Genomic DNA, 12,184 nt, shown 5'->3' on the forward strand with positions numbered 1-12,184 from the left:
TGCTCTTTACCAGAACTCGCTACCTTACATGTGGTATATGACACCGGGTCAGCAGAATTACTGCTCTTTACCAGAACTCGCTACCTTACATGTGGTATATGACACCGGGTCAGCAGAGTTACTGCTCTTTACCAGAACTCGCGACCTTACATGTGGTATATGACACCGGGTCAGCAGAGTTACTGCTCTTTACCAGAACTCGCTACCTTACATGTGGTATATGACACCGGGTCAGCAGAGTTACTGCTCTTTACCAGAACTCGCTACCTTACATGTGGTATATGACACCGGGTCAGCAGAGTTACTACTCTTTACCAGAACTCGCTTCATTACATGTGGTATATGACACCGGGACAGCAAAGTTACTGCTCTTTACCAGAACTCGCGACCTTACATGTGGTATATGACACCGGGTCAGCAGAGTTACTGCTCTTTACCAGAACTCGCTACCTTACATGTGGTATATGACACCGGGTCAGCAGAATTACTGCTCTTTACCAGAACTCGCTACCTTACATGTGGTATATGACACCGGGTCAGCAGAGTTACTGCTCTTTACCAGAACTCGCTACCTTACATGTGGTATATGACACCGGGTCAGCAGAGTTACTGCTCTTTACCAGAACTCGTTACCTTACATGTGGTATATGACACCGGGTCAGCATAGTTACTGCTCTTTACCAGAACTCGCTACCTTACATGTGGTATATGACACCGGGTCAGCAGAGTTACTACTCTTTACCAGAACTCGCGTCATTACATGTGGTATATGACACCGGGTCAGCAAAGTTACTGCTCTTTACCAGAACTCGCGACTTTACATGTGGTATATGACACCCGGGTCAGCAGAGTTACTGCTCTTTACCAGAACTCACTACCTTACATGTGGTATATGACACCCGGGTCAGCAGAGTTACTGCTCTTTTTTTTTTATCAGAACTCGCTACCTTACATGTGGTATATGACACTGGGTCAGCAGAGTTACTGCTCTTTACCAGAACTCGCTGCATTACATGTGGTATATGACACAGGGTCAACAGAGTTACTGCTCTTCACCAGTAGAGCACGACACTCTTAACAATAAAGAGTTTAAGAAAGGTTTAAAAGGTAAAATCACAAAAAACAATGAACCCAGAGGAAACTTAAAAGAAAGACTCCATAATAAAATGGCAAAATAAAATCTCAAACTCATCAAACGAATTGATAGCCTGAATTTGTACAGGCATTTTCTTATGTAGAGAATGGTTGATGTTCCAATATAATGAATTTAACCGATAAGGGTCTATGTATTGCCATGCAATGCTCACAGAATGCTTGTTATTCTTAAAAATACCTATGGATAATATTTCTTTAGATTTGGATGTGACATAGAAAAGTGTACATATTTTCTTGCAGAAAGGTATTTTAACTCATTTATTTTCGTTTCAGATATATGCCTGGATTTCCATTTTATTTGTTTTCCTTTCCATATTTTCATTCTGTGCAGAAACGCATCCGGCATTCAAGGTAGATAGAGGCAGCCTCAAGTCTTTCGAAGCCTTATATAGCATTCAACCCGATGCTACATACTTAACGGAAGCGACTGTTACTATTCCAAGTACGTTGAACAACACGAACTCAAATCAAACTGCGAATCAACAAGTTACTCATCCTGCCTTGAAAATCATAGATTTATGTTGTGTCACTTTTTTCACTGTAGAATTTATCTTTCGGTTTGTCTTTTGTCCGGCTAAACTACAATTTATCACGACAGCACAAAATATCATCGACATTCTCGCTATTTTACCGGATTATGTGGAGTTTATAATATACATAATTAACCCGTCTGGAGAGAAAATGCCTTTTATGGAATTTATTGTGATTCTGCGCATGCTCAGATTATGTCGTATATTCCGGTTAATTCGCCATGTGCCTGGATTATGGATTTTACTGTATACATTGAAAGCCAGTTTCAACGAACTTTTGTTAATGTTTGTCTTCTTGTTGATTGGCATGATAGTTTTTGCTTCGCTAATTCATTTTGCAGAATCCGACAAAGGATTTGATAACATTCCAATTGGATTTTGGTGGAGCGTTGTTACTATGACTACGGTTGGTTATGGTGATAAGTTTCCTCAAACAGCATACGGTTATATTGTTGGATCTCTATGCGCAGTCTCAGGACTTCTTATGATCGCGTTCACAGTACCAATAATTGTTAGTAATTTCGTACTTTATTACACGCATGTGCAATATGGACTAGGAAAAATCGAACGCACGAAAAGAAACGCGTTTGAGGAAGAAGAACAAGGTCTTATAAGTGACTATGAAAGTGAAACTGAGTGTATTGAATCAAAAGAGATCTTAAAAGTAAAAGAAAATGGCCACGGAAACCACGTGACTGACGGCAATTACAATAAAGTGTCAATTTCAAGTGAAGACAACAGTCCAGTATAAACAATTCGTTTGTGTTGCATTCAAGATTTTTTTTTTCGTAAGACATGTTAATTATTTATTTCATGGCCATCTATACATCTACAAAATCTCTTAATTTACATATTGTACATTAATTTATTTTAGAAATATTTTTAAAAGAAATATTCCAGTGAATTATTTTCATCGCTTCATGTCTTTATTCAAAATATACGATTTTCTTTTAAAATATAATGCTTGTACATTATACATGTTATATCAAAATTCGTCATTTCAAAAGAAGTGCTGCATATATAATGTACATGATCGAAGAACGATGACATTTCACGGTTATTTACGCATCAAAAGCCGTCTCGCTTAATTAATTTTTATGCCCCACCTACGAAAGTAAAGGGGCATTATGTTTTCTAGTTTGTGCGTCCGTTCGTTCTTCCGTCTGTTTGTTCGTCGTACTGTTTCGTTCGATTTTCCGCCTATCCCGCTTCATTTTAAGTTTTTGGTCAAGATACCCATGTTCTCTATGATATGATATTTCTAATTTTGATACCAAATTAAAGTTTTTTACCCTTAAAAGGGATGTTCACTCTCTTGTTTTTTTTAGTTTTTTTTATTTTAAGTCAGATACTCAAAATCTTCTTGTTTTACCCATGTTATAAAAAATTGACTCGCTTTCTTTTTATGATTTTAATGCATATTGTTTAAAGAAATGTTTTGAAAATCTTATGATAGCCTTTTTTCTTTTTTCGTAGTTTTTGAAAGAAAAAAGGTGCCACTGTTTGATTTATGCAAAGTTAAGAGACAATTTTTCCCGCCAAATTTTAAATTGATTGAATATCAAAAGCAAGGGTTCTTTTCCTTTATTCAACAAACTCAGACACATACATCTAATGTTTTCTTCTTTTAAGGTAGTACCCAACACCTTGACTAAAATGATCTAAAATTAATTTGGCTCTTTTAATTTTCATAAAATTTCGACAAAATGTTTACTTTGACCCTTTTACAAAAATATAAGAATTTCAAAAAATTTGAATAAACCACTTTATCAGAAAAATTTGGTTGGTTATATAGCAGTTTGACAAACACTGATTTTGATCATTGAGAAGCTTAATATTTCCTTAACAATACAACATGAATAAAACGTTTAGCTGATTGTTACAGAGTTATCTCCCTGTAGTGTTAAGTACCACCTTAAGTTCCTATATTCCTATTTATTATATTATCAACTTAAAATTGTCATTTTGAAAGCTTGCTATTTTGAAACAGACGGTAGCGAATATCCTTTATATAGAAATTACAACATTACATTTATAAAAATTCATTACATGGAATATGAGATTTCCTTGAACTCTTATATTTCGTTGATATATTTTCTTTTTATTTGGACAGAAATCATTATTTTATAACTGAAACCATATTATCTAACTAAAGGCTTTCATTTCAAGTTCATTCCGTTTAATAATTTTTTTAATATGACATTTATTTTTGCATTATTTTTGCTGTGATCGATAAATTGATCGCAACAGCTGGTAGCATCCCTCCCACTTGTTTTCCTTAAATAACATTTACTCATTTTACGCACATTATTTTTAGTTTTTTTTTACAAGAGGACGTGCGCAGTAAAATATACTCCAATTACAAATAGGCAGTACTCTAATAAACGTTATCTAATTAACGTAGATAGAAATGTATTTATAAGTCACGAACTTGAAACCAAACGTTTTGTATCAATTAATAATTCATAACATTTTATGACTTATATATATATCTCTGACCGACTATTAAATACCAAACGACTATGCAGGGGTTAGAAGAACAAGAAAAATCCGTGTTGATTTTTTCCAGGTCAAAAGTTTGCGACCGAATATTTCAAATTCAAATCTTTATGTAGAGAAAGGAAGAGGTCAAAAGGCGGTGTAGACTCGACTAAAAATTTCAAATATATATGGATTGAATAAATTTTTGTTATAGAGACAGCTACTGGTTTACGTGGTATTATAATTTAAAAATTTAGAAACAATGTTTTGTTAATGATGTAAGCAGCCTTTTTGTGCATACATTCAGGCTGTCAAATGGTCACTCAGTGTCCGTTATGTTATCTCTTCAACGTTTATAATAAAGTTTATTAATTTTAAATACCCCAGCCCCTAGCATCAACTTCGTGTTGCTTATTCTTTAGTTTTCCATGTTGTGTCATGTGTACTATTGTTTGTCTGTGTGTCTTCTTCCATTTTTAGCCATGGCGTTGTCAGTTTATTTTCGATTTATGAGTTTGACTGTCCCTCTGGTATCTTTCGACCCTCTTTTAGAGACATGCGCACTTGGTACAATAACAATGGTAACGGTTAATGATATCACAAGAAAGGTTACGCCATTTATTTATTGAAATCTGGGAAAAAAAACAAATCTGATTAAAAACACCAACTTGGCAGAATTTAAATATTATAAAGATTCGCACCATTACTCCTTAAGAACAGGAATTTGAAACTGAGAATACATTATTTATCATGTTATGAGTAGTAAAATTAACGATGCTGGTTAATTTATTGAATTTTGTCCCAAAAGGGCTTTATAACAATAAACAGAAGACGTTTTCGCTCGTTACCTATACCCAAGGTGTTTCTATTGTAAACGTTTCATAAAATATTCAGATTGGTGTCAAGAATAAATTTTCGAATAGACTTTCGTTGAAGCACCAATAGTGTATAAGAAGTAAAAGAAAGTGTGTAAATGTACCGAAAACAATGCCCTAGTAAAAACGGGTTTCAGCATTGGCAATCATACTATATATATCTATCGAAATGCATGCAATGATAACATTTTTCAAGGAAAAGATTTGATTTTTTTTCCCGCTTCTTCTTATTACTTTTTTTTTTTTATGAAACCAAGCTACAAAATAATTTTCCATCTCTTTTTATTTATTTTTAATGAAGTGATTATTCAGTTTTTTCTTTTTTATGCCCCACCTACGATAGTAGAGGGGCATTTTGTTTTCTGGTCTGTGCCTCCGTTCATCCGTCCTGCTTCAGGTTAAAGTTTTTGGTCAAGGTAGTTTTTGATGAAGTTGAAGTCAAATCAACTTGAAACTTAGTACACTTGTTGCTTATGAAATGATCTTTCTAATTTCAAAGCCAAATTAGACTTTTGACCACAATTTCACGGTCTAATAAACATAGAAAATGAAAGTGGAAGTTTCACGTTAAAGTTTTTGGTCAAGGTAGTTTTTGATGAAGTTGAAGTCCAAACAACTTGAAACTTAGTACACATATTCCCTATTGTATGATCTTTCTTATTTTAATGCAAAATAAGATTTTTTCACCCGATTTCACGGTCTATTGAACTTGGAAAATTATAGTGCGAGTGGAGCATCCGTGTACTTAGGATACATTCTTTTTTTTTTTCTCTTTTTGTTGTTGTTGTTGTTGCATATTGTTTGTTTTAACTTGTGTTGCAACAATTACTGTAAAATTAATGTTTATTAAATTTTATGACTATGAAAATGAATATTAAGAAGTTGTATCAAAAAATTGAGGAAAACGAACATTTTTATACGCATCTGTGTCCATCATTTACAGATACATTATGTTCTATGGTAGTCATTTTTATCACAATGTGTTCCTATACTTGTGTAAAGTTTTATTTACATTCATTGATTAGCCATCTGTTTGTGTAGTTTGTTTGGAAATGTTTACCTATAATTTAGAAAATAATCATATACGTTATAACATTTAATTTTAATTGTAATATATATGGTCATTGTTATACTATTACTGGCTACAATTAATATCTTTGATTGATTTTGCTTAAGTAGTAACCTAAGTGAAAGTTGAGGAAGTCTTTTTTTTGTAGTGCTATCTTCCAAGTGTATATCAGAAAAAAATATAATGACATAACAGCTTTCACGTCAAAACAGAAACACATCTTTTTTTTATTGAACAATTTGTACACGTCGTAACATTTAAATTTTCCTGTGACTCTACAACGAATACATTGATCACCGAAATTATAACGGATTGCCAAAACAAAAATAAAATTATCAAAATGCGGTTTGAAAATCCCAGTTGTCGCGCTTACAATATCAACGTTTGTCATAATCATCATTGTCATAAATCAAAACCATTAAATTGTGAAACAAGTACTGAAAACTTTTTATGGATAATTTTTAATATGGCGTGCAATTGTTTTTGCTTCTGTGAAGTTTAATATTGTTGCTTGCTACACTTATTTTGTGGTTATGTATATCTGCACATTTAAGTATTATTCATGAATATTCATTGACATATATAAGTATTATTTATGAATATTCATTGACATATATAAGTATTATTTATGAATATTCATTGACATATATAAGTGTTATTTATGAATATTCATTGACATATTATATGTATCATTTTTCACATTCATTTAAGAATGTATAACTGCTCTGTGATATTGAACCATTCCTTCATCACACATGTGTAATTATTGCCTCATTGTTAAACAGTTGTGGATATTTTATTCCCCACGTTTTATCTTCTGTAAATAAATCACAGTTGTTCTTATCTTGTGTGTAGTTATTTCTTTGAATCGAAGAATATTAAATGATAGCTCTAACTTAAATCAATAATATTGCGTGAAGCAAACACGAATCAACCACATAATAAAATTTGAAAAACCGTTTGCTCTCATGTTGCGCTGCTACATTAGTTCAGTAACCCAGTAAACGAATTGGAAACAACTGTCATATTCTTGATTTGGAACGTACATGCATTTCTTTATGGAGAATTTAAAACAACAAAAATACCGAACTCCTAAAACAAATTCAAAACGGAATGTCACTGGATAAAGCATGTTAAGGTGAGACTGTGAGAGGTACGTAAATGAATGCATTTAGCGGAAAAACGGGAAAATTAACATTTGTTGCTATGAGAGTTATATCCCGTACACCAGAAAAATATTTTCAAGATGTCGGAAAACTAGTCCATTTGATGAAAGAGTACTGAATTTATCTCATCAAAATGATATGTAAAATGGAATATCTTCATACCCGTAGCCAGGGAGGTTCGGACGACCCCCCCCCCCCCTTGAAAACAAATAAGCACTGTTAAAGTCAATGTTCTGTTCGAATTGTGACTGTTAAAGTCGAGTTTGTGAGTCCAACGAACCCCCCTTGGCAATTCCTGGCTACATGCCTGATCTTGTAACAGTTAAACAGTGCTTCCTCCCCTGAAAATGAAAGTAACTTGACATGTTGTGATGGTCGGGAGTGATTTGAATTGGGTTTACTAGCTGGCCAAGATTAATGCTTGAATGAACTTCTATCTACCATAATGTTTAGAACAGCAACACTCTTTAAACGACTGATATATAAAAAGGTAGTTCGGTAACCCCATGAAAATTATATATCGAAAGAAAGAAAATAATACCTTGAAAACATTTGAATTTTATAGAAAACTCGTAGGATTGGTTTAAACTGCAAAAAGTAAAGTTTGAAATTTCTTATTTCTGGTTTAAATATAACGTTATGTCTATATACTTTAAGTTGTATCCATACCGTTTTCAAATATCTGGAACTTGGAAATTAGACCGGTGACCAATTTATTTTTTTCGATTTTTCATTATCTTTTTATAAGTTCTACATCTGTTATAGAGAGATTTTCATTAAATGTTCTTCATGGATTGAAGTATAATATAATCATAGTTTAATTTCACTTGTCCGGATAAAGGACCATGTATAAAATTTTATTGACCATGTACAAATTTAGTCAGTGGGGTTTATGATGTGAATAAATACTACATTCAGATAACTGAAAGACCATGTTACATAAACACCATGACACATGTTACTTTTAAGTGTATTGGGGTAGTTAAGATTTTTAATAAGGGTAATGCATCGGTCACTTCAAAGTTGCAAAAGTTAAGTACCGACATTTATGACTTTATTTGAATAATGGGATAATTTCTCCGGGTACTATATAAGCAAGTTTGTTCAGTTGGGGTACTATCTGTAAATTCCAGCTGAACAGAACTTTGTGTTTTTATTTAAATTAAAGGTTAGTAGACTTTTCACATGTTTGGTAACTTAATCAATTTAATTAAGAAAGCATTTATGACTAAAAGTACATTTTTAAACTGAATCCGAAAGTAGAAATTTTATCAATTTAACGGAAAACTTAAATTATCCAATGTCATTTGATTTATTTACAACTTGATTGTATTTGTTAATTATCACTATTTTTAATTTGTATTTTAATTTGATGTTTTGTATTGTGTTATTATAATTAAATATGATCTGTAAATTCCAGCTGAACAGAACTTTGTGTTTTTATTTAAAGGTACTATTTCTGAAACCCTTGTGGCATGATAAAGTCCTAAACACGAATAACACAAAAACTACTGGTAATTCGCAAGCACACAAAGCTTCATCCAACCTCTCGCTACACCAAGTCGAGTTATAGTCAAACCCTTAAAACAAAACCAAAATCAACTATAAAAAGTGGTGGAGGAAAAGAATCGATTTCCGGTGGATGGAGCCAAGAAGTAGCAGAAAATCCAAAAAAAAAAACAAGAAGATAATATTAAGCGGACGAGTGTTCTTGACGTTGGAAAAGAATGATTTGTGAAAATATATTGTGAAGACGAACGGCGAAAAAAAAGGAGAATGGAGAACAGAGAAAGTATACAAAGAATGATGAAAGGAAAACAGAAAAAGGAATGCAGAGAAAGGAATGCAGAGAAAGGAGTACGGAAAAAAAAGAAAGATGTCCCAGAACGGAGCAGAATTTCGGACTTATATTATAAACAATGGATTTTAAATTTAACGGTTGTTTCATAACATGTGTTTATATAGTATATGTGTTCTATGTTAAAAATATTGTAGTTATAAATATCAAGTAAGTTGACATTAATATTAGAAATATTTTGAATAGCAAAAAAATAAAAAAATAAAGTAAAAATTAACGTAGATAAATAAGCGATTAGGTGAAAAAAGTTAGACAGTAAATTTAAAGTGTGTTAAAAAAAATATGTAGGAATTAAGTTAAATTGAAAATTGAGTCATTGATAAAGGTAAATTTGAAAAGAAATGTCCAAATTGAGATAAACGATAAACGTAATACTAGTATGAATTATTATATTTAAATGCTGAAACCGCTTCATTATAAGTGTTAATAAAATAATCATTTAATTTGGAAAACTGTTAATAGCAAATAAGAAACTAAATAATGATAATTGATGTAAAAGAAAGAAAAAAAAAAGAAATATGAGATGACCAGAAAATATTGTTAGTTTACTTAATAGAAAAAAAAAAACACAAAAAAGTAACTTAGAGTAACTATATTAAAATGTAATATGTCTTAGAAGCTATAGTTCAGGCGGTTCATATTCATTAAACGTAAAGAGGAAATGTCCTTGTTTATATGAGAACTTTTAAATAAAGCCTTGGACTTTACCCTTTAAAAAGATAAAAGTACAAAAAAATAAAATCTATAAGAAGAGGTTGGTTGTTTAAGGACTTAAAAGTCTGATATTATGTAAAATAAAACGTCTACATTAAAGAAAAATGTCGAGATAAGGTACAGTGTCCTATTAGGAACAAATATAGATAAATAGATAAATAGTAATTTTAAGAGAAATGCACGTGAAAAAAATAATTATAAACTTGGTTGATTGTTAAAGTGTTTAATGGTTCTAAAGCGATTACGATAAAAATGTTGAGTAAAACATGTGTTTTATGGTTCCTGTGTGCAAGAATTTAATGTTAGTTTAATCATTAGAATTTAATTTTGCTGATCACCTAATTAAATTATTGTTAAATATGTTGACCTAGCTGGTCTTCATGTAAAACCTTGATTGTAGCAAACATAATATTATTATAGCATAGGCAAATCCTTATCCTTGTAATACAAAATATTAACTGTAATCAGAGGTTTTAGTAAACTAACCATGGTAAAACAGACAACATATTTGACTTAAGTGATATAATATAAAATGAGCTAATGTCTTTCAGTAGTTCTGCAGTCGGAGCAAGATACCCAGGAAAATGAGCATACTCCAAAGAGAGAGTAAATGACTCGGGTATGTTTGGAGTTCGAGCAGACTACCAAGAAAAGAGGGCTTATTACAAAAATAATAGAGAAACGATAATAATAATATTGATTAAAACACCAACGCTCGTATGATAAAGAATAAAGATACATGTAAATGAAAAATATTTCAAATTGGTTTGACAAACAAACAAAAAACTACATGAAAATGGTCATATAAAGTCACGAATAAGAACAATTAAAACGCAATCAGTCATATAATACATATAACATCAAAAGATATAAGTCTTATTCCATATGTTTCAAAGCACAATCTATAAAAAAAAAATATTTTAAGAATAAAACATATAGTTTTCTTTTAAATGATTCATTTTTTTTTATTCGTAATGATAATCTCAATTATTTGTGTTGTTGATTTATTTTTCCTACAATTTTGGAGCTCCAAAATTAAATGGAGTGGGGGAGTATTGTTATAGAGAGATTTTCATTAAATGTTCTTCAAAGTTTGAAGTATAATATAATCACAGTTTAATTTCACTTGTCCGGATAAAGGACCATGTATAAAATTTTATTGACCATGTACAAATTTAGCCAGTGGGGTTTATGATGTGAATAAATACTACATTCAGATAACTGAAAGACCATGTTACATAAACACCATGACACATGTTACTTTTAGTGTATTGGGGTAGTTAAGATTTTTAATAAAGGTAATGCATCGGTCACTTCAAAGTTGCAAAAGTTAAGTACCGACATTTATGACTTTATTTGAATAATGGGATAATTTCTCCGGGTACTATATAAGCAAGTTTGTTCAGTTGGGGTACTATCTGTAAATTCCAGCTGAACAGAACTTTGTGTTTTTATTTAAATTAAAGGTTAGTAGACTTTTCACATGTTTGGTAACTTAATCAATTTAATTAAGAAAGCATTTATGACTAAAAGTACATTTTTAAACTGAATCCGAAAGTAGAAATTTTATCAATTTAACGGAAAACTTAAATTATCCAATGTCATTTGATTTATTTACAACTTGATTGTATTTGTTAATTATCACTATTTTTAATTTGTATTTTAATTTGATGTTTTGTATTGTGTTATTATAATTAAATATGATCTGTAAATTCCAGCTGAACAGAACTTTGTGTTTTTATTTAAAGGTACTATTTCTGAAACCCTTGTGGCATGATAAAGTCCTAAACACGAATAGCATAAAAACTACTGGTTATTCGCAAACACACAAAGCTTCATCCAACCTCTCGCTACACCAAGACGAGTTATAGTCAAACCCTAAAAACAAACCCAAAACCAACTATAAAAAATCTACGATTTCTTTTAAACATCGCTGGACATGCCATTTACGTACCTGTTACCTCAACAGCTGTAAAATCACAGACTCAAGCATATCAAATTTGTTTGCACATGCGTATATTGACTTCTTCAGAATAATGAATTTTATCAAATTATCATGCACTTATTATCTTTCCTTAACTTTAGCATGTTTAAAACACTTTCAAACTCTCAAATGATGCACAGGATGTTACTTATTCATTTATTATGACTGTGATGTGTAACATTCCAAAATTGACACATCTGACCTAGATACAACAACCGTTCATGCTGGCTGTTCGAACTCCTTAAAGATCACCGTGCCAGCCGTTTAAAATATTGTAAGGGACCTGGGGTAGGCATCAATATAATTATATCATTTGGGTAAGTCTCCGTAAAGGTTGCAGCAATAACCAATT

At 31.6% G+C, this 12,184-nt stretch overlaps 1 protein-coding gene across 2 annotated transcripts in view; it reads left to right on the forward strand.

The window, feature by feature from the left end:
- The window catches only part of LOC134681373 (potassium voltage-gated channel protein Shaw-like), a 39,059-nt gene extending 32,734 nt beyond the window's left edge, over nt 1–6,325 (forward strand). For both annotated transcript variants that reach the window (XM_063540976.1, XM_063540975.1), the window contains exon 3: nt 1,429–6,325. In XM_063540976.1, the coding sequence (XP_063397046.1) occupies nt 1,429–2,436 (1,008 nt within the window). In that variant the 3' untranslated portion in view covers nt 2,437–6,325. The remainder of the gene's footprint in view (nt 1–1,428) is intronic.
- Nucleotides 6,326–12,184: the final 5,859 nt, after the last annotated feature.

The sequence above is a fragment of the Mytilus trossulus genome, chromosome 8 (assembly GCF_036588685.1).
Source record: "Mytilus trossulus isolate FHL-02 chromosome 8, PNRI_Mtr1.1.1.hap1, whole genome shotgun sequence".
NCBI lineage: Eukaryota > Metazoa > Mollusca > Bivalvia > Mytilida > Mytilidae > Mytilus > Mytilus trossulus.